Raw genomic sequence first — 24574 nt, forward strand, 5'->3', positions numbered from 1 at the left:
CTTATGCTGCTTTGACAAAAGAGGTACCTTACACCAGCAAATGAGACAAGGTTAATAGCATGGCAGCTAAAATAGGACCTTGTACAATCACATTTTAATGTCACAAAAAGACACATCACTGGCAATTATTGCTAACTTAGCAAAATATTTTAATACAGCTTTCTGTAATGTTAGAAGCAGCTACTAACTCAGTACAGTTACAATTTCATTTGGCTCCTGACTGTCTTTAATGAGGAATGAGTTATTGCAATTTAAAATTTTGTTTGAGGAATATTGTGTGATGATACTAAATATACAACAAGAAACTAAATAAGGGTGTTCCTCTCCTCAAGCTATAAACAAAGGAAGAGATCCAAGAGTCAAATCAGTAAGAAGGTGAGAAGGCCATTAAACTTCATAAGTAATGTATTGATCACATTTTGAGCAGTTAGCTTTTAAATGTCATTTAGCTATAAATTTCATTGAGAAATTTGAAGGAATTAACAAAGATTAGGCCTTACAGTGTATAGTTACTAACAGATTTTAGTATTGCACTTTAAAATGAGGTGTACATCTTGATATCTGGTTACATTTCTATGTAAATATTTATTTCTCTTTGCTGTGTTACTCCAGATTTGAATGAATAAGGTATTTCTCACTTCTCAGAATACTAATATTAAAAATCTTATTAAAAAATCTTGAACTGCTAATGAGTTAAATTTTCCCCTAGAATCTTGTTTGTTTTTAGTGTAAAGCTAGGAAATCAACTTAGGATTAAAATGGTAATCATGATCTAATGAGAAAATATTTGGTACTACAAGAATGGTGACTAGTTCCAAATGTTATTTTTATATTTTTTTCCCTGTACAATTTTAGCTTCCAATCCATGTGCTGCTAATGAGGGCAGAGGTCCATGTTCTCATATGTGTCTGATCAATCACAACAGAAGTGCTGCATGTGCATGTCCACATCTGATGAAACTTTCTTTAGACAAGAAAACATGTTATGGTAAGTTTTCCTCTCAAGGCGTGACAATTGTATTAAGACTTTGAACTGGACAAATTAAAATAGCCTTAGAAACAGTCTCTACAGAGCATTTTAATGATAGATTAAAAGAGACATCTCCTTTTTCAGAACTGACAACTTATTCTCATATATGGGTTATGTGTAACGTTGATACTTATTACCATGATCATATTTTCTATTGCTTGTGTGTATGATATGTCAGTAGAACTTACCTCTGCAAAACAGAAGGATTTATGGTGTAAGGTTCGTCATCAAAAAATGATGAGTCAATTAAGATGAATATTAAAAAGATACTTAATTGCTTTAATCTCTGTCTGTTTTTCTAAAATTGTTTTAGTTTCATTTACAAGGATTAAGAAAACAAAAAGCAAATGTTAGACATATAGACTTGTAGGAGAATTTTATTTAAAAAAAATATATAATAAACACTTTAAAGCTATAAAAGACCACTGAATGTCAAATAATTGTGTCCATTATCTGTACAACCTTGTAATATACACCTTGTAATATTCCACATATACATTCTAGAATTTCTACTGAGTTTTGTTGATTGCGGAACTTTCCTGTTACAGCAATAGTCTGCTCCCCTGAAATATACCAAAGGTTAATAGTTGTTACAATATGCAAATTAAACTCTTTTTCGTTGGGATAAGTGCAATAGAAAATTTTAAATGTTATTCAAGATTTTTCCCTAGTCTTTCACTAGATTGTATTGATTTAGTGGAACAGTAACATCACATCTAGTATACGAAATTAATATATTTTTCCCGTGATTTTTTGTGCTCTATAACGTTATTTCTCAAATGTTACTAGGCACAGGTTTTCTGGAGATATTAAGTAATTCATACAAACTCTATTTACACATTTGTAACCTGATTTTAAACAATTAACTTTGACTTCTGCTAGCAATGATATAAAGAGGATGAGGTGATGTTTTCCTGTCTTCTAACAGAAAGGAAGAAATTTCTTCTTTATGCAAGGCATTCTGAAATAAGAGGAGTGGACATAGAGAACCCATACTTCAACTTCATCACAGCCTTCACTGTTCCTGACATTGACGATGTGACAGTCATAGATTTTGATGCTGTTGAGGAACGGTTGTACTGGACTGATGTGAAAACACAGACCATCAAGCGTGCCTTCATTAATGGGACTGGCTTAGAAACCATTATTTCAAGAGGTAAATAGCATAATACTGAATTAAAAATAAATAATTTTAGGTAAATGTTCATGTGTTCTAAGTGTTCATATTCTTATTTGGTATACTTTTCACTGGTATTGGATAATTCATATAAACAATAGGAGAACAATTTAAAAAGCAGAAATGTCTGACAGTGACTATCTGGAGGCAAATTGTTGAGTGTATATTTGAAGAGGAAGAGGAGGAAAGAAATAACTCACTTTTGTAAGATCAGATGTTTTTCATTTTGAAAGCAAATGAAAAAAATGAAAATACTTTTTTGGAATAGGTAACCCAAGGGGGCAAAAAAAAATTCTTTCCCAGGTGTCACTTGAGAAGAAATTTCTTTGGTATTAGCAAACTTTAGAAAGTCATTGGACAAGCATAGCAATATCCCCGCTTGACTATATAGATTGATAAATTAATTTATTTGTGTGGGTATCTTTATTTTTCCTCTGCTATCCCCAAGGAGACAATTTTCAGTACCAATCAGTAGAACAAGTTTTATAGTGTCTCTTGAAGTTCTTCTCTACATCATGAACTGAGGTGTCCAAAAGAGAATTTGTTTGGTTGGTTGGTTTGGTTTGGTTTTAAATGGTAGTAGAATTACACCATTGTTTTACTGTATAAAACATACAGTGAAAAATTAAGAAACTTATCAAAAAGCTTAATGAAATTGACTCACCATGTGTTTCTGTTTATCATTATCATAATATTTATTATTATATTTAGCATTATTTCATAATTTTATATCTTTTTTAGTTGATGTTAGCTTCTGTTGCAGACTAGATAAACTTTGCAAAATTATCACGTTCTGATGTATCCAGACTTTATAAGGACTACTTATTTTGTGTGAATGATCTCATTTGCTACTCATTTGCTAACAGTTACATTTTTATACTTGTCATAAAAAATTAAGAAGCTTTATAGGCATATAGTAGTAGGATTCCCATTGGATGAAGTCTCATACCAGTGTCACAAGGATGCTGAAGTCATACTTTAATCATTTTAAGAGGATGAAATCCTTGTTTTTCTAGTTCTTCCAACCAAAAAAAAAAAAAAAAAAAAAAAAAAGAACAAGGGAACAAGGAAACAGTTTAAAATGGGTCAAGGCTGTGTTTTCAGTGTCTTTTGATGCATTCTTGAAAGCTGGAAAATTTTCTTATGCACAATAACCATTTGACCTTACATATATGCAGGCCAAGTCAAACTAACAGCCATGTTAATTTGTCAGTGGCAATAATTCTGTCAGTGAAAGTAACCAAGTTAAATTACAAACTATGTAATTTAAACATGTAAAAAAAGTACAAACTATGAACTATAATGAAATCACCCTTGGCCTGCTTCCTCACCTACAAAGATGCAGTATGAATCACCGCTAAGCCTAGGGAGAACATCACTTTGCTACTTTGGCATTAAGTACTGATTTTATACCCAGCATTTAAGGCAGATATTAGCAGATGTTACCATTCTTAATGAATATGTTAATGAAGGCTTTCACATGCAAAGAGACTTGTGAAGCTGTCTAATTAAGCATATCTTATTCATATTTTGCTAGCTCAACTTGTACTGGCTACCATCAGAGGTTGATTCCTTCTAATAGGCTCACTTCTTCTAATGCTGCAGTGCCTATTCTCGTTAGTCATTGATCTCCCATGAAAAGTCTTGCATATTTAATCAAAATTATTTGTGATAGACTCTGGAGAGAGCTATCTGTGCAGACTTTATCTGCACAGACTTTAAAATACATTGTTTCAGAAATTATCTTTCTTTCTCATTTTTCCTTATTTTGAAGTTCATATCCAGTATCATATCTACAATAAGAATAGTAGTTTCCTCCAGTGGCTCTTGATAAACTACACTTTAAGCTTTAATCAGTGAATACAAGTAGATTTCTTGTTACTTTGTTTTAGGGCTAGGGTGTTCTTAACAGCTGCATTACATCCTTCCTTTTCAAAGCCTAAGGAAGAAGTTAAGTCTTTCATCATTACATACCATTTCATATTACATTTCATATTACATATCAGCTCCAGAACTAAAAAAAAAAAAAAAAAAAAAAAAAAATAGCTTCTTCAGTGCTGTAGCTACCTACCTACTTATGTGGTGTTGAACCATTTACATTTTATATAGTGAACCTGCTCAGTGATAAAGAAAGTAGGCTTTTAAGCTTCAGCATTGCTTCAGCATTGCTTTGTTTTAGAAAGCTTCTTAGTATTCTATATGTTAAGTATGACTTGCGACTGCACAAATATGAACCTTTTTCTTATTTCACAAGTAATTTTATGGTTATTAAATTTGATCTTTAAACTACCTAGTCGAGGCTAACTCAGTCTACATTATCATCTTTTCAAAAAAACACTTTTTAATAGCTCACTGAGTAACAAATACTTTCTTAAATAGAGGAATGCACTATGAAAACAGTGAGTCTCTCTTATTATTATTTTTGAACAATAGGTTTTATGTTATTTTCTTAGGACTATTAAGGGAGGATTTCCCAAATCCTTAATGCAAATTCCATGTTACTTATTCAGATGTGTCAGATTCAAGAAGAAACATGATTACTCATTCTCAATAACCAGTTTGCAAATACATATTCTCAGAGTATTGCACATAAAAAAATGTAGAATATATTGTGTGCTTGTTTTTTTTTTTTTGTTTGTTTGTTTGTTTGTTTGGTGGTTTGGTTTTGTTTTGTTTTTGTTTTTTTCCCCTCAAAGACTGAGAATAGTCTAGAAAGAAAATCAAAAGAACAACTGCTTCTAATTTTTGCAGATATTCAGAGTATCAGAGGTCTTGCAGTGGATTGGATATCACGGAATTTATACTGGATTAGCTCAGAATTTGATGAAACACAAATTAATGTGGCACATTTAGACGGTTCCTTGAAAACCTCGATCATCCATGGAATTGATAAACCTCAGTGTCTTGCAGTTCACCCAGTAAAAGGGTAAGATATCTGTGGTTTTAATAATTAAACTGTTCTAAAGCTCATCAGACGATTTCTTCTTCATTCAGATTTTTTTTTGCCCATTTTGTTGTCTTTCAAACTTGAACTAAATGTATCCATTTGAAAGATTTTTCTGAGAATTTCTTAACTGAATAATGTTTCCCTACTAAAGCTTAGTATTAATTAAATCATGTAATTGCTATTTGTATATTTTGCTTACTTCTAAATTTATAAACATGTTTTCACTTCTGGTGCATTAAAAATATTGTGTACACAAAGCGACATTTTCAATATGTTTATTTTCTTCTTAAGTAAGCTTTATTGGACCGATGGAAACACAATTAACGTGGCAAACATGGATGGCAGCAACAGCAAAATTCTCTTTCAGAATCAAAAAGATCCTGTTGGTAAATACCATTTTTGCTGTTTCTTTTTTCATTCAACAATACTTTAATACAAACAATATATTGAAATGCTGTGTAAATATACCGTGATGTACTTTCTAAAAGTGATAAGAACATGCATAAAGGCATGGAAAACACTAATGTATTTTTGTGTTTCACCATTTAAGGTATTTTTGGCCCATTCTAATTGAGTTGAAATCTATTGTAATGCATTAAGTATACTCTTAGTTATGTGGACCACAGGTGAAGTAGAACCCACCTGTATCTCTACACTTTAGGACATGGATTTAAAAAAAAAAAAAAAAAAAGTGTAGAGAGTGGGATTTTAATTAATTTAATCAATTTAATCAATGTGAGAGGATTCTTTTACTGGTGGAAATTTGTAACTATCCTCAACAGAATCCCAGCCCCAGCTACACAATGAAAGATAATTTGGCTTTTATTTTTTTTTTTTATGTATAGAGAGCAGAAATTGGAGCATGCATTTGATATGACTTAACCTAATTTTTAATATTTGAGAATTAATATAATTGGTGGTAAATTGGAGCACTTTCTTGAAAATTATATCTTCTCTATGTGTGATAGTTTGTTGTTGTTGTTGTTCATATTCCTTTCTTTTTGTGATTTCATTTTTGTTTAGGGAGTTAAAGTAGTTATCTCAGTTACCTTTGCCAGATTAAAAACCCATCAATAAAGTGTTTATATTTTAAATAATTTATGGCTTTTGATAACTGAGTGTATTAAACTTTCAGAAGCAAAAAAATGAATGAAATAAGATAGAGCAAACAAAACATGCATTTTAGACAATACATCCAAAGAATTTTATAGAAAACATTTGGCAACTGTTTTATTTTTGGTTTGATTTGATTTCTATCCACCTGAAAAAACAGTTGTCTGTTTATTTGGAGGAAAAGAGTGACAAAGCCACTAATTTTGAGGTGAAGCATAAACTCATATATTTGGACAATATTAAGAAGTAAGGCTGTGTGCAACCTATTGCACTGAATATCCTGTGATCATAGGTCACAAGGTCCTAAATTGCAGTCCTTATGGTTTCTGTCATTGAGTTTGTTCTGAGTAGCAGTAAAGCCACTGAACAAAATGCATGGTAGAGTGGTAAGTACTCCTCTTTTTCTGTAAATATATCAGTACGGTCAAAGGCTGCATGTGCAAATCTATGTGGGTTTTGTGACATTTTTCTTCATGCACATAGAGTCTCAGTGGTATGAGATGGACTATTCATCCAGTTAAACATTCCTGTAAGCCTGTAGGACTGAGGATTGTGACTCACCACACTTTTTACTTCACCACAGAGCTGCGAGATTTTTTTTTTTTCCTGTAGTATTAGATTAATTTAACACCTTTGAGATCTGAGTTACTTGAATAGGTTTCATTCCAGATTGAAAGTTCTTTTACATAATAATGAGACAGAGGAGACCATAGAGATTTAGTTGTTTCTCCCTTCTTCTTGCCTGTCTGAAAGTGTGATAAGTCATAAAACATGTAGTAAGTAAATTGTGTGTGTATATATGTATGTAAAGGGAAAGTAAAGTTTGCACCTGTCTATTGCTGAAATATTTCATAATTGGTAGACATCTTGGCTCAGTTTTATTGTCAGTCAGGATGAACAATGAAAAGAGATTCCATTGTATATCTGAGGAAAAATCAGATAAATTGTTTTGTAGATAAAACAAGTGTTAAATTTCCAACATCATGCTCTAAATACTCATGCATGTGCAAAATACCAGTTTTAATGGCTTAAATTATCATTATTGTTAGCACAAGAAGTTCCATATTAAGAACAAGAAAAAAACTGCTGAAGAGCCAAAGTAGCATTTCATTTCAAGCCAAGAAACTGTGTTTTTCTATAAGGAATACTCCAGCTCATGTAGTGCTAGTTTGGAGTATTTGGAGAATGAGGTGAATGATCTAATAAGTGAATTCACGGGTGGATTATTGAAAAATATATGGCTTATTAAAATGTCCTGAACATTTGTTTTCTACAGTTGTCTTGAAAACAATTTTTTTTTTTCTCAGTTTGAGTTTGGTTTTGAAAGAATGAGATAATTTCAGTTAAAATATTTTGTATTAACACCAACATGTGTAGATTAAATATTTTGGAAACTGATAATCTTACAAAGACAAATTTTGTCTCTTATTTTTCTCTTAAGATGCTAGTTAAAACTTAATAGTCCATTTTGCAGTTCTAAAAGCCTCAAATACTGACATATATAGATCAGTTGAAAAAAAAAACAACAAAAACCAAAACTAGTCAATGGAGTTCCATTAAATTACTTTCTTAGGGATTCAGATTTCTTGCTATATTTATCTTCATGCTTTGTGAGGCAGATCATTTGATCATGGAACTTATCTTCGGTTAAGGAGTTTGTTGTAAAGCTCTAGAAATAAAAAGCATGCTTCCACTGGATTTTTTTAAGGAAAACAGTATTATTAAATTATGGAATATTGTATTCCTATTAAGAATGTGCAAGAGATGACACTCTCTGGAGAATATTTTTAATCTTTTATTTCAATTATTCTTATTAACATACCTGTATTTTAACTGACACATAAGTGTCTGTTTTCAATATTAAAAACTTTAATTTAAAAATGTCAGTTTTTATGATATTAAATTATTTTGATCTTATTTGTGAGGAGGATACCATTTGTATAATTATTTTTCTGACTTCATTTTGACTGTCTAGTTTAATTTTAGACCTGACCAGGACCTGATCTTCAGTCCATTCATTTGCTGCTTAATGTTGTGTTGGAAGGAGGAATTGGAGAAGGCTTCAGGTTATTAATTGGACCAGGTTAGGTCTATGTGCAGTAAAATTACATGTAAGAGCAGGTCACCGCTATGACAGTTCTTTCAGGATATTGCAGTATGTTTTCTTTTACATCATTTACTCAAAATAGATGTGTGAGCTCACTCTTAAGAATAGTAGCAGTTCTTATCTAGGTGATGATTCTAGGCTCTTTGAAGCACTCTGAGTTTGTAGCGGTGGTATAACACTACAGGAAAGCGTTCCAAGAAAACAAGCTGTGGTAGACTTGGGTAGCCTACCCAAGCAGCCCCAATAGATGGGGTTGTTACTTCTATAGATAGTGGCTTCAGATATACCATGTTTTGGTATACCCATGCGTAGAAACATTACTTTAATAACTAACATAGTAGAAAACCTGGCAACATAACATTGTAATTGCTGTATAGATAACATTCATAGCAACCCCATTAATAGACCTGTCTGCATGAAATCAGTGAGCAGCTATCTAGTAGCAGGCAGGACTTACTGGGAATAGCAAATTCTATCCATATGATAGTAAGGAAACCTTAATATTTGTTTGTGTGTTACCCTTGTAAATCCGTGGCAAGGTTCATTCAGATTCTCACGAAAGTTTCCTATGTACTGCAAGTGTCTCCAAGGTTTGTGGTACTACCCTTTCACTTTGATCAGTGCTTATTTTACAAGCTGGGGATCACTTCTTTGCAAAGAGATGTTGCAAGATCAGTCTGCTGAGGCAATACCCAGTATCCTCTCTTTAGCTTTTGTTGTTTTTCCTCTGGGTGATACACTTGCAGAGAGCAGAACAAATATCAGTAACTGTAAAGGAACTAGAAGACTACATTTGAAAAGCTTACAAAGTGGACACCTTTTGGCTTACGATGTCAGCTGTGCGTAAAGTAGTGTCCTGATGCAAGCTCGTAGTACTGCATCACATGGCACTACTTTCTTCTGTCAGAATTTTTAAAATTTATCTGACTTTCTACAGAGAAGTGGATTACAGGATGGAAGAAGAGTATTTCGTGCCTTCTAGAAGCTGACCTTTGTAGTGAAATACAGTATTTTTTGGCAATCATCTGCTGCCTAATACGACTTCTGGGAAAAGTCTAATACCAAAGCAAATTATTATGGCATGTATTGTCACCATGCCAAGTGTATTTCACTGTGGAAAATCTCCTGCTGCAATTTTTTCAACAGTTTTAAAGGATTTGAGAAGTCTGAAATATATTATCTTTTAGTTCTTTGTACTGTCTTCCAGAATATTATATGCTTTGTTTACTTAGTAGGCTATTTTGCAAATATTTTTATTTCTAAATTCTCTTGCTTCTAATTCCAAAGAGTTGATCATGAAGACAGTTTACTATGAAATTAAATTAAAATTAGTAACTATAAATTTATTGAGTACTGTCATTAAGTTTTGGTATTTTTAATCTCTGTCAGCATTCTAAGCAGAAGACTATGCATTTAGGGAGAGAACAGACTCTTCTTAGTTCTTAAAATCACACACACAAAAAGATTGTTTTAAGAATATACATTCATAATTTTAGAATAAAAATGTTGGCTTCTGGTTGGCATTTGGTAGTAGTTAATGACATCTCTTAGGACCTCAGTTCCTTCAAGTAGCTCTCTGCCAGATGATACTTTCATCTGTCAGTACCTGATTGACTTCTGTAGATGTTTGGACAAATAAAGGCAGAAATATTTCAAGAAGCATGTTGTTTTTCACTAAAAATGTCTGATCTTATTTGGTTTTCTTGATTTGTTTTTTAAAGTTTGAGTAGATAGATAACAATTTTATGTTTTTTTTGTTTGTTTGTTTCTTTGTTTTCTTGAACACATTTTTGTTGTTAAAACAGCTTAATGCTAAATGTAGATTAGGTTTTCAAACAGTTAAAATTGCATGTGTTAATTACAGGTTTATCAATAGATTATGTGGAGAACAAACTTTACTGGATAAGTTCGGGAAATGGAACCATAAATAGATGCAACTTGGATGGTGGTAATCTTGAAATAATAGAGTCCATGAAAGAATACTTACCAAAAGCCACAGCTTTAACCATTATGGGTAAGTAAGTTTGTAATAGCAATAATTTTCAAATAATTGGAAGCTAATTAATTGTGAACTGTCAAAAATTTGTAAACGTTATTGTTGTTTTAATGTAGATAATGCATACAGCAAAAGTAAGATTTGGTTTTGTAAGAAACATTTTCATAAATAGATGAGTTGGATTTTCAGATGTCTGCTAATATTCTTTGTATTCAATCAACTTTTTTCTTTTTTATGCTTTGCACTTTAGAAATATTGGGATAATTTAAATACTTTTAAACTAAAAAAAAAAACACAAACTGAAGAAGAGAGGTAACATATGTAAAAATACTTAAATAGTCTTTAAGTTGGAGAATGTTGAATATTATGAGAATATATCTTTGTCGATTCAAATGCTTCTTACATGTACCTTCATCTCTTGCCCTTTCTAGGGTACAGTGTGTTAAGAAATTACAGTTTAACTCAGAACTAGTGTTTTATTTACTTCTAAATGCTTTTCTCACCTTTATTCTGGTTTAATTCAACGCGATTTATATTTATCTTGGATTTTCCACAAATAAGTTCTGTTTATAACTAGATTTTTATTGTTATAGTTGACTAATCAACTACCAGTCTCTTTAAAAATGTATTTTATTTGATTAACTGTATAGTGCACATATAGCTGGTGTGCTTTTGAAAATTTCTTCAAAGGAACCCCAAAGACTTTATACACACAGTGTAAGTTGTTATAGTTTAAAGTAAAAGCTGCTTAAAGGAGTTTTTATTGTGAAACTATTTGGCCAGTATTGAGCTGTAAATGCTGTCAAAATCAGTTAGAGAAGGGATGTTTTTTTATATATGCATTCATAAACAAAAGCAAGTTTTGTGTCAGAAGGAGTCATGAATGTTAATATGGAAAAATCATCTTTCATTGATTTGATTGTGACTCTGAATTGAATGAATGGATGACCTTTACTTCAGGGAACTGTTGAAGGTCTTTAATATGAGATGTTGTAAAGAACATTTGTCCAATGCTGTCACTGAAACATATATGGTATTGTCTTTATCTGTGCTTCACAGAAGCTACAGCAGTTATGATCCATTTGGGATATAGAATAAAGAGTTTACAGCTATCATTTAAAGAAGAGTGTTTCATTTGTGTTTGTATGAAAGTAGATTTTTTGCCGGTGTGAAGAGGCAAGAACTTCTACAGCTTAGTTTTTAAACATATATTCATATAATATCACTAGTTTGTGGTACATTGTTTTTGTGGGTGATGACAAACCTTCCTACTCAAAATTGATAAACACAATATGTGTTTATTTTTTTCTGTTTGTTCTGCTTTTTTGTTTTGTCTTTATTTAGGAGCCATAGTTTTGATAAACTGCAATATGACATTTCAGTATGAGTGTATTGATACAGTATTGTTTTTGTTGATACAGTATTGCATGCTCTGACTGAAAAACATGAAAGATTTCTGTATTTGTTTCTCCTGTGTATTTTTATGTTGTGAAACATTCATCTATTTTCTTGAAGTGATGATAGCTTTACATCAGCTTCTTATATTTACACATTTTTGTGTGTAAAACAAGTCAGAGCAGAAAAAATCTTTTTTTTTTTTTTTTTTTTTTTTTTTTTTTTTTTGGGGGGGGGGCATGGTAGTTAATGTTTAGCAACTAAAATGAAAATAGACATGACATATGTGCCAACAATCTTAACCATTTTCTGGCATTTGGCTTCCACTAAGTGTTAGAGTCTTGTAGGCTTTTGCTATCTTTTGCATTTTTCTGTCTTCAGCATTTGGTACCTATCCAGATAAAAGCAGTATTTTGGAGAACTTCAATTTTTTTTTTTAATATTATGTTATGATCATATCATGTCATATCATTGATTTACGTTTCCACTGGGGCAGAAAGAAGAGATGGAGTTCAGTATTTTCAGACACTTGTGGTAAAGTAGTCTCGACAGGTCACAATACATTGGTCAGTTATTTTTGATTGTTAGAAACATTATTGTTCTAAACAGCTAAAACCAGGAAAGATTGGAGGGAACCTCAATTCATTGTGAAGACAGAGCAAGTTGGTTTTATTGCAGTGAGCATAATCTGATCTGAGATAGCCCTGGTTCTTACAGAGGGCAGCTGTCTGGCCAGCTTTTTGCTCAGAAAACTAACACGTCTTTCAACAATGTCCAGGAGATTTAAGGAGATTTTCTTATAGTTTACAATCCTGAAAATTTTTTGTAACTAACCACTGTAAACTGTTTGGAAGCTAACTGCTACTGTTTCAGATATTTACTGTCCTCTCCAGACTCTGACATTTTCTGACTATTAGATCCTTTAAAATCATGCTAACAAAAAAGTTGGTTACAAGGTTTATCTTTGAGAGAAATGGAAACAAGCTATGTAATTCACATCTTTCTGTATTTTGGATCTTCTACTTATTGTTTTTCTACTCAACAGTGTCAGTCATTTATTTTCTGTACACTAAGCTTCAGAATTCCTAGTCTTCTGGCTCCTGCCTTTGCCACTTCTTTTTTGATGTATGATATGTAAGAGATGAAAATTATATTCCATTTGAAAGCAAAATATTTGAATATATACAAAATTGCTAGTTTTCCCTTGCCCTTAGACATATAAAAAATTAATTCTGCCCAGCAACATCTTATAAAGATGTTGCTATCAATCCATGCTGAAGTCATATTTTCTGGTCTGCTCTTCCCAACTTTTTCTGCAAAAGCACATTCCCTCTGTGCAAGTCAGTGAGTGCAACATCAGTTGTTTTTTAATTAAATTACTATTCAGAAATATATGTTAATACTTTGTACAGTACCTCCCACTGTTCATTGTCTTGCATGTGGTCAATGGCAGTTTTCTTCTGCCACTGTACTGACAATTCATTTTATTGTGTTCAACTCCTGTGAAATTTCTTGTGGTCTTTTACAAGCTTTTCTAATTCATCATACTCATTTCCATGCATAAATTTTAACACCTACTACAGACACCATTTACAGGTTGATATAAAATACATCTACTTTTACAGAAACTTGGGATGTTCCGTGTGAGAGAATCCACAGTGGTACTCTTTTCAAGATTAAGAAAATGAGAAAACATTTTCTATACTTGTCTTAAGATTTGACTGAGTTTAAGATATGATATTCCATATCTGATTTTGGCACTTTTCCTGGTAGCTGCTGTCTCTGTGTAATCAAATTACATAGCTGTATTTGGCGTTCTGTATAAAGTCTCATTTCCTGTCTTCCAAGATGCTTTGTGATTATGGTTCCTTGACTCTAACTGAAACTCGCTGGAAATTTACTCCTGTGTGAGAATTTTATGTATTTCTGGATTGATGAGCAGAGTCATTATACAGCAAGATTTTGATTACAAAGGGGCTTGCAGTAATATCTAAAATATTTCCAAATTGATGTAGTCTTCCTTGAATGTCCCTAAATCAAAAATTGAACACTGCTAGAGAAGTATTGATTAGTTACTGTCAGGTTGTAGCTGAGAAGAAAACGATGTTGAAATCTTCCATGAGAGATATTTGGTTGGATTTTGTATTAGGTCCTCACAAAAGTAGTTTACACAAAATCCAGCTCACTTAATTAGAAAATTGGAATATGATATAGTAGAAACCTCAAATGAAATGTTCTATGGTGATAAGTAGTAACATTTCCCTTGTCATTCTTCAGTAGCATAAAATACAGTAACTGAACATAGTGAATGATTCTATGAGTGCATAATATTCTATTGAAAGTCATTCAGCAATGCAACCAAATTGGAGATATATATTAGCTTCTCCAAAAGGAATGCAGATATTAGAAAAATCTCTTTTCAACACAAACTGTATATAATACAGCCATTGAGGTGTACGACCAAACAAACAAGCAGACAATAACAATTACAGTATTTTATTTTAGACAGAACATCTTGGTTCATATTACTAAAATATATTTGTGCTGACATTTACTTTAAGTCATATGGTTAGTTGATATATTGGTTGTTTGATTTTTTTTTTTTTCATTTTCACTACACAGAGTTTTGAAAAAAACACTACAATCCATTTCAAGTAACTCAAATGGTGGAAGCTGTGACTTTGCTGAATGTAATTGTGAAATCAAAGGGGCTGCTTAGATCGGGAAACTTCAAATACATACACCTTAATTTTCCAAGTCATCAGTCTTCTAATTGCTGTAACACCATTCATTACATTAGCATTAATATATGAAATATATCTAGGCAATTTGCCCAGTTCTAAGTACAGTACATAGTTGTCTTCCATAAATACTCAAACTATCATTAATGAAAACTAATGGTCCATCAAAATTTGCATTCGGAGTACTGCTTGAAATCTCCAAAGGACTGTCCACAATGCTAGTGTAGCAGTTTTTGGCATTTGAAATTGCTGTTTCCCAATATGTTGCTGTGCTTAATGCTAATTACCCAACAAAATGGATAAATACAACAATTTTAATATATATGATAACACAGTTTCAGCAACAAGATTGTAATTAGTGATCGAGCAACATTCTTGTTAGCATAATCAAACAAATCATTTAACTTGAGTTTGATATTTAAAGATTTCAAATAGAGTTGCTATTTCGTCTTTGCTATTTTGTAGAAGAAAATTGTTTTTATGCTAGCCAAGTGGGTTTGCATAAAAATCAATTTATTTAAAAAATAGAAACAGATTAATTCAGCCTAATGAATAACCTGTGTGTGTGTGTGTATGAGTCTGTGTTGTGGTAGGTATCACATATCCAGTGGTTTTCAAACAACTAAAACCTATATTTTTTACATCTAAGGCTGTAATATTGGAGGTTGGAGGATGGTTTGACCAGATGATCTTGAAGGTCTTTTCTAACCTTTATAATTCTATGATTTTACAACTGAACAGCTAATACCAGTTAATGCTTCTTGGTTGGTAGTTTTAAGAGATTCTTCTTCAAGAGGCTTGTAGTTCAAAAATTGATTATTATTGTTTTCAAATACATCTGAAATGACCAGATTTCCCCATATCGTATCCATATCTCTTTCAAAACCTTGTAGTGCACCATAAAACCTCTGTGCTATATAAAAATGAATACTAGCTCAGAAAGATCTTGTAAGTTATATTTCTAAATAGTATTTATCCAGGCTTCGAGTTAACAAAGATGGAAGAAGAAGATAAAAGAATCATTATGAAGTGTATTTTGGCTATTCTCTTGTGATCTGTTTTGATTTGTATTTTTTAATATAGATTTTTAATTTATTATAGATGTCGTAAGAAATTACGTAACCTCTGCATTTGCAGTCCAGTACTCTAAGGGCTAGTAATGAATTTGTATTGTGCTGATTCATTCTCTATTTCTTGAGTCTGTTGTGAAGGGAGGAAAAAAAGAACTCTATGATCTTACACGTCTGACATCACTGATGGAAATTGTCTAGATGCTATTCCCTTGAGCAGCAATTGCCTCATCTAGTAACATAGTAAGCTACAGAGGCACATCATTGAACATCCAGTTGGTGATACAGAAATGGTTTGGCTCTATGCTAATACCTAAAGGGAGAAAGGAAACTATGTGTTAAGGATAATTACTGCTGATTGAACCTCCTGATTAAGCAAATGTCATGCTTTCATCTCATGGTAAAAGAATATGCAAAGTTGGTTATTTGGGGATTATGCCTGTTTGCTCTCCAGAGATAGTCATCAGATTGCAGTTTTGGTAGGCTGTTAAACCATAGCCAAACATGAGTTTCACACAAAAATGCGAAAGAAATGCCTAAGAGTTTGGTCTCCTCTTTGTAATAAATGCAACAAAACATCAAAATTGTATACATTTTGCTCTCTTTCTGTACTCCAGCCTTATAGCTAATTTTATGGGTGGGTTTTGATACATAAAACTGTAGGTTCTGATATATACCATGCACAATATGACAGTCAATGTCAAAATTATTTAATTGGCTAAAGTGATTAATGCTGAAATACAGGTTTTGAATACTGAAATATCTTAGAATCATAGAATGGTATGAATTGAAAGGGACCTTAAAGATCATCTAATTCCAAGCCCCTGCTATGGGGAGGGACACCTTCCACTAGACCAGATTGCTCAAAGCCCCATCCAACCAAGATCAAAGCCCCATTCAACATATGTAAAATTATTTTTAAAATTATTATTTTTTTATTTAATGGAAAAAGCTGAACTAATCTTATAGGATAGATAATACATTATTGTGGGTCCTAATCTCATGTAAGAAAACGCACAAACAAACAAAAGCCCTCCAATTTTCATGTGGACAGTATCATTCAGTTACCACTATATTCCTACCTCACATCTATGTCTTTTTTGTTGTTATAATTCACGCCATCAAAATTGAGCACAGTAATTTCTTGTTCAAAAGATTTTTATAAGCTACTATTAATTTAACAGAAAGATATCACAGGCTGATCTTTTCAGTCAGTACATTCTAGCACCTTTGGATGTGTAGGATGATAGATTTCATTTAAAATTGATATAGAAATAAAATTAACATAGAGTATGCCAAGTTGGAAGGGACCACAAGGATCACTGAGTCCAGTTCCTGGCTCCACACAGGACCCACCCCAAAATCAGACCCTATGTCTGAGGGCATTGTCCAAATGCTTCTTGAACTCCAGCAGCTCGGTGCCACAGCCACTGTCCTGAGAAGCCTGTTCCAGTGCCCTACCACCCTATCAGTTTCACTGGAGATTTCCATTTATGTCTCCAAATCTTCATATTCAGAATCTTTCAACTCTGTAGACTGTTCTGTCAAAACATGCCTGTGCAAACCACTCAGTAAATTCTTTTCTTCCTTTCTATTTTCAAAGTTTATATTATTTTGTGGAAGTACAGTTACTGCAATGGAAATTATTTTTCAGGTCTGCAACTTTCATCACGAAACACTCAGCTGTCTGGCTCTCTATATTAATTGTCTTAAATATTAAAACTGAATCATAGGCAACAATTCATTTAACTGATAGGAACATGAACTGGAAATGAAGTTAACACACAATATTTGTTGGAAATGCAGTGTTCCCAAAGATTAAAAGTTTTTTGATATAGTGTTTTACTTCTAGTTCATCTGCAGTAATAACTTTGTCTTTCTGAAAAGAAAATACTGATGATGTTAAACTTGCAATTATATGGACTTGCTCCATTTAATTATTTCATTTAAGATCTTTGAAAGATACATAGCTATTTGGAGAAAAAAAAAAAAAAGGAAATGTTCATTTTTTTTTCTTCATGTAGAACATTGCTGCAAGATAGTATTTCACAGTCATTAATATTTTAAGTGTCATGAGTGAAATGTTAACTCACTGAAAGGCTGTATATTTTATTAACCTAAACATGTCCATATACTACCATGTACATTCTTCCAGTTTAAAAATACACATAGGAAAGTGAATATAATTCTGAAGAAATTCAGAGATCTGCTATAATTATTTTTACTTTCTCTGATTGTTTGTTTTTTTTTTACCTTTACCTTTCTTGGTTAAATTTAATATTCACATGAGACCCATATTTTATTGCCCTCAAGACTGTTGGTCAAGTCTAAATCTGAGGTAAGATGCTATTAAAGTGGCAACTTTTCGAAAAGGCTGAGAGTAGAAGGCAGTTACTAGAACTTGCTTTTATGACACTTTTTTAACTGAGAGAATATAACAGATAGGTGAATGAAACCTTGTTTCTTTACTAAAACTTACTAGACAGGTGGTACCAGGACTCCATTTTATTTGCTTGATTAAATTTTACCAACAAAATGGATTAAACTTATTTATTAATGCAAATATAGGAAATAATCTGTGGCTGAGGGTAAGGGCAGAAGTATAACTTCAAATTTATAACATAAAAATCTATATCTTTATGAAGTGATAAACTACAAGCCAGTCACAAAGGTGGCTGACTTCACTAAGTCAATAGAAACAACCTGCAATGAGTTGGAAGGAGATCATCTTACTGCTTTGAGGGAAAGGGAGAAACTGGTACTGTGAAATACATTACAGACTGTGGAACTTACATGTCAGCCTCATACTTGGAGGCCATCACATCAAAGATCTGTGTATATTCTAGAGGCATTGAGGAGTAATGTGTTCAGGACATGAAACAAGTTTGGCTATGGTTTTCATGTCAGTGTTTGGGCATTAGTTCATTGGAGTTAGGGTTTGAAAAAGCTACATAAAATTATATCGTGATGCTTTGGAAGGTAGAGTCTTCTTTTCATTTTTTCCATGATTTGTTACTTATTGATTATTATTTGTTTTTAATTAAAAATTGAAAACATTAAAATCAAATTTGTTCACTTGTAAAAAAAAAAATAATTATTCTACAGGGTAAAATCAGTGGAATTTCCATTAGGTAGGCATTTTAATTTAGGATTTTCTGTACAAGTACCCTCAAAGTGAGCAGCTTTTGCAGCAGAAGTGAAACTGGTGAAGAGTGAAGACTAGTTTCCTGTCTCCTGCATCTTAAAAACACAGTAACTTTGGCTTTTCTCTCTATTTTTCTCCCAGTAATGCTTTCAATGGAAAACTCCACATCTTCCTTTATCCTAAGAGCTCAGATCAGTTTTTCTCCTCATCTTCTGCCCCATTCTGCTGCGAGGACCTTCCTCTGTTCTCAATTCCAATTTTTGCTATCACAATACCCCATTTTCCTCTCATATTTTTAAGTGTTTACACTTTTTTTTTCTCTCCACTCCATTCTCTGTCTTCTCTGTGTCAAAACAAAGCACATGCTGTTGCCTCTCTGGAGCTGTTCGTAAAGTGATAAGCTGACCAGTATATGTGTGCCAGCAAATGGAAGGTATTTGACCATTCAATCACTCAGCTATTTTGCAGTATACTGGGGCTCAAGCAGACGAGTTTGTACTGGGTGGCTTGTGAGCTCGTTGAGAAAGTATGACATATACATGTTCTTCAGTTGTCCTTCATAAGGAAATCTGTGTTTTGATAAAGATTGTATTATCTTTGCATTGTTGTTTTTTGTTGTTTTGTTTTGTTTTTTCCTTATTTTTTTAAATAGCAATTAGCAACTAGCAGAAATAACTTACACATTTATTGTGAAAAATTATATACGGGATATTGATGTTCCTGTTGCACCTCATAGAAACAGTTAGCAGTGCTTTGCATTGGATTTGTTTGGCTGACTAGAAATATCAGGAAATTCTTCACTGAAATAATGCTTTTATGCAATGTCTGAAGGATGACATTAAGAGTTAGCATTGGCTAAGTGTTTTCTGTATGTTTGGTATGCTCTGTGTTTCAGTTTCTACCAGACAGGAAAGGACTATTTTGCTTTGCTTCCAGCAACCATTGAGATTGATGAATAGATGGGAACAAGCTGGCTGAAATTAATTGTGATAAAAAATGAAAAGATTATGTTATAAGGGAAACAACTGAAGGACTTGACATTAGTTAGGTAAGGAGCTCTTCACTGTGAACATTGTGTTGGAAAGAATTAGCTGAGTTCTCATTTTGGAAGTAAGTTTACACTAGCTAGTGTTTAGTCTTAAAATTAGACAGTAAGCATTATTGTTATTATTTTTGGTCTGACAGAAGCTTACTCGCCTTTCAGTAACACACTTTTGTAATTTCAGTGCATTCTTCACTTTGCTGCAGATTGAACTATTCTGAACTATTGCCATGTACCTCGTGGAAGAATATTTATGTAGAAGATGTTAGTTTACACTAAACAAATCATCTTACATTCAATGTGTAATGCTAATGCCTGCGTGTGTGAAATTTAAACACTTTTTTTTTCCTCTCTTGGCACATGGCAAGTCACAAAAGCATGTCATTGTTGATTTCAATACCGTGATTCTGAAGTTTTGATAGTCTCAGATGTGGAGCAAGGATGAGCAGTCCTTGGGTATCCCTAGTTTTTGATATTTTACTAGTCCCTGCCAGTAGCTGTCCCAGAAGCTATGCCATACTACAGAGCTATTGTCATCCCAGTGTTTTCTTTGGGCAGGAAGTAGGTGTTGTGGAAAGTTTTTATAAGGTCTTGATGTCATCCTTCAGAGCTATAAAAAAGCTAATAACTGAGGTTTTTTATATGGATAGAAATATAAAGAAATAGCAAGAAGACTTACTTAAGTGCATTTCTGGAGTTCTGATTTCCTCTCGTTTCAGCCTTTTCTGTCTTCTAAGCCTTAGCAATAGGGAATAAAAGTGTTCTACAAGAGCTGCTGGGAAGGTTTTCAAGTGTATATTTCATATACTTTTCTTCTGTTTGCATTATTTGCTCTTGATGTGTTTCTTGATAAGTCATCTTTGTTTTGTTTCTTTTGGCTCTGTGCTTGTTGTGACCTCTATTGTAGCCCACTTATATAGCTGCAAGAAACATGAAGTATTAAAAACTTGGTAGGAATATTGCCCCAGTAAAGGTTCGAGGTAACATAGTTTATATTGACCTAAACCATCAACACTAGGGCATCTTGTTAGCTTTTGTTAGATGAATATAATTCTAACAAGCTCTTTAACTGCAGAGCTACTTGCAATCCAGCAGGTGAAGAGTCAGTCTCAAAGTTGTATGATGAAAAATGGAATTGATGAATGTTGTAGTTTTCTGAACAAAACTAAACAATATCTAATGTTGTTATTTAAACGATATTTCACAAAAAAATAAAAAAATCCTGAAGTGAAGTAAGTGACGTGGAGACAACATACATCTCATGTATATATTTCAGTTCCTTGAAATTTCTTTCAAATAGCTTGTCTTCCTACACTGTTGTTTTAATTGTTATGAAGCGCATTATTTTTGCATCAATATGCCATTTGTTTCTTAATTTATTTTTAATGAAATTTCACATTCCACAATAACTGATGTGGCTACAGGAAAATGTTCAAATGTAGTGTTTCTATCATCATTTCACTTAAAATACTGTCTAAAAATACTGTCTACATTTAAATGAAATATTTGTGACTCAAGTCACTTTAAATCCCACCCTTGAAAAATATGCTGCAATTGTGCATCCTGTGAGAATTTTCTGTTATTAATTTTTGACAAGTCCTTCATGCCACTTACGTATTCTGTATACGTGGATTGATGAAGATGATTTGAATTTTTATGCTAGTATATCCATAGCATGACATTTTTTTCTGTTATTTTAATATCTCATGTAACTTATGATTTAAAATGTTTATTATGTAAGATGGTGTTTTCAATAATTTCTTAGTCACTTACAAGATTCTTACTAATTTTTATAATAATTCTAATACTTATTAATTTGAGCAATCAAGACAGTGAATGCCTAAAACATGAGTTCCTGTCATCTCTATGTACATAATGAATGGTTATATCAAACTCTGAGAACAAACCCTGTTTAGCAATAGTATTTGATATGTGAATAATGTTTTGTAACTTTCAGTTATAAATTGGATATAATTCACAGGTTTTCCACTTCATAATATGTGAAAATATTTCACCTATAGAGAAAAAAAATATATTATTGTTATTATTATTATTATTTAAGAAACATATAATTTGTTCTTTGAGTAATTTTTGCCTACAATTGATCTGAAAATTACATTGAAAATTACATTGAAAATCCTCCATCTCCCCTTAGATTTCAAACATAAGTAATTCAATAATGTTCCTCTTAATTTTAAAAATTTGAAAATTTTACAGATAAAAAGCTTTGGTGGGCAGACCAGAATTTAGCTCAGATCGGTACGTGTAACAAAAGAGATGGAAGAAACCCAGCTGTCCTGCGAAACAAAACTTCAGGTGTTGTGCATATGAAAGTGTATGATAAGGCAGCACAGCAAGGTATGTAAAATTTTAAGCATGTTTAACCAGCTCTTAGGCTACGTAGTATCTTTTCTTGTGTTATTTTCCATCCATTCTTTGAACACAGTAACATTCATTTCATTATAATTCAGTGATAAGATACTTTTAAATATTTAGTTATTGAATAAAATATTGAATATAAGATCATTGATTTAGTATATCTGCCTGATGTGTTCTAACTTATTAGATGTTTTCCACAGTTGATGCTGTAATGAGTGTTGGAGTTCCTTAAAGTCTAAGTTTAAAATTTTTAGTCAGAAAATAAGAGCTGGTGTGTAAACAGTCTCAAATTTTTGAAAGTTTAAACAAATGAAGTATTAACAGAGAATTTGTTAATATTCTAAATTATCTATTGGTTTTAAGACAGCTTAATTCATTTAAATTGACAGAAATTGTGGCAGTATAAATCAAAATTTAGACAACAACAAAATGGGGGAATATTACTAATACTGCCAAAATTTAGATGGCAAAGTGGGAATTAAAATAATAAGAAAAAGTGTAATTTGTGGTCATGCACACAGTTTTATGAATTTGGAGGTGATTAGAGATGAAAACATTTGGGAGATTCTTTAGAAAGAGTTTATTTCTGATTCCAGCTGCTTTCAAAGTGCTGATGGTTGCACTGAAAGTGATGATGATGAGATCTACAAATGATTTCGTTTTGTGGAGAAGCTTCCAAAAGAACACAGGATGGAGCTAAAGCGTCTGATATTTGGTGGAAAATAAGTAGTCTAAGCATGGAGCTATGCTGTTTGATGGGCAATATGTAGTCCAAAGATCTCATTAGCTAGCTTTTAGGTAGGGAGAAATATTTAATATCTGGTTTTATTAACGTACACATGACTTGTGCTTAAGTAGAGTTGGTGTCTTTGTTAGATACATTGTGTTGTGTTGAACATTTGGTGTCTCCTTATATTTCCAGTATGAAGGTTATATCTCATAAAGTGTTCATGTTACTAACCCAGCATTCTATTTCTTGGCCTGTGTGTGTTACTGAGTGTACTCAAAAAGTAGTGAACAAGGGTCGCATTTCATTTGAGAAAAATCTGGCACTGAGGCTTATCCATTGTTGGGTACTACAAGATAAAAATCCTACGTTGACCAAATACGTTTGTGTGATCCTAAGACCACTTAACACAGTGGGACTCAAGATCCTTAACAATAACACTGATTTTGGCCTAAAGTAGAGGATTAATACAAATATTTTAAGTTTGTAAAATAAGTTACTTAGAAACAAGAGGGTTCTGCTTTTTTTCTATTGCAATTGAAAGTTGCACCATGTTTTCTCATTGTACAGTTGCTAGATTTTTCACTCAGAAATTTCTCCCTGGTTGGACGCCACCTTTATACTTGGTAAATACACTAACTGATACACTAGAATTGTATTTTGATCTACATAATTTGCTATTTTTATTATTATTAATCTTCTATAACTAATTTTAGAACTCCTAACATCATCTCACAGAACACAAGTGTGAAAGAAAGGCTTTTGGGGCTGCTCCACTTCTTCCACTATATTAGATCATATATTAGAGCTTTGTGTGTTGACAAAGCCATTTAAGTTTTACCTTTTTTTTAACCTTTTCTCTTCCTCTTTTGAATGGGAGATGAATGCTACAAAGGGCACAGGTATGAATAAAGTGTTCTTAAAGGTGGCAATAACTTGCTTTTGCATGTATGACTTATGTGTGCATCAGCAGTCAGACCCAAATCTTAGATATGCATCATTTGGGTATTCTAAAATCTTTTCTTTGAATGATTAAGATTCAGTCAGGGTGGTTAGTCATTAAAATTACAGTTAGCCATGGAAAAGTTAATCAACAGATTTGCTCCATAGGAATTTCAACCTTTTCTCTCAAAGATCACATATTCATCACCAGTTTGTCATGCTCAAGATGTCCATCAAGAAGTCTATGAAAATGTGAGATTAGTTTAGTTATTCTCAGCCCTCATTTTCAGGGCCCAGTGTTATTAATTCAGTTCCATATTGAGCACTTCCCTTGAACACTTGCCATTTTACCAAATCTAGGAAATAACCAAATGTGCTTTGGAAGTCTTGCCCTTAGTTTTAAATGTTGGAGAATCACAGAATGGTTGATGTCTCAGGTGTCTTTTGTATTCGTATAGTTCAATCATTTATGACTTCAGATGAAGAAATATCTCAAAGTTACGAATACAGAAATAAATGCAATAAGTACTGCTTAGATTCATATGAGTTTGGTAACTTGCAGTCAACTAATTCCTTGTATGTCATAGTTGACTTAAGTGTTTCTTCGTGATGCTTCAAATTACTGAGTTGTATTTATTGTACTTTGTACAAAGTTCACTACACATCTTATTAAAAAGTATGTATTAAAATGAAATGTTCTAATTAAGAAGTAGGATCAGAGAGCTATGAGATCACATTGGAGTGTGTGTAAATTATACTAGACA

The 24574-nt window shown here is 32.5% G+C and overlaps 1 protein-coding gene across 10 annotated transcripts in view; it reads left to right on the top strand.

Annotated features, from left to right (window-relative positions):
• The window catches only part of LRP1B (LDL receptor related protein 1B), a 666036-nt gene that overhangs the window by 475729 nt on the left and 165733 nt on the right, over positions 1–24574 (top strand). For all 10 annotated transcript variants that reach the window (XR_011098017.1, XM_068687099.1, XM_068687103.1 and 7 more), the window contains 6 exons: positions 856–987; positions 1958–2185; positions 4958–5132; positions 5445–5539; positions 10238–10387; positions 21980–22120. Coding sequence is in view for 9 of the 10 variants with exons in the window: in XM_068687099.1 (XP_068543200.1) it covers positions 856–987; positions 1958–2185; positions 4958–5132; positions 5445–5539; positions 10238–10387; positions 21980–22120 (921 nt within the window). In the remaining variant the exon portion in view is untranslated. The remainder of the gene's footprint in view (positions 1–855; positions 988–1957; positions 2186–4957; positions 5133–5444; positions 5540–10237; positions 10388–21979; positions 22121–24574) is intronic.

This window comes from Anas acuta, chromosome 6, assembly GCF_963932015.1.
Source record: "Anas acuta chromosome 6, bAnaAcu1.1, whole genome shotgun sequence".
Lineage (NCBI taxonomy): Eukaryota > Metazoa > Chordata > Aves > Anseriformes > Anatidae > Anas > Anas acuta.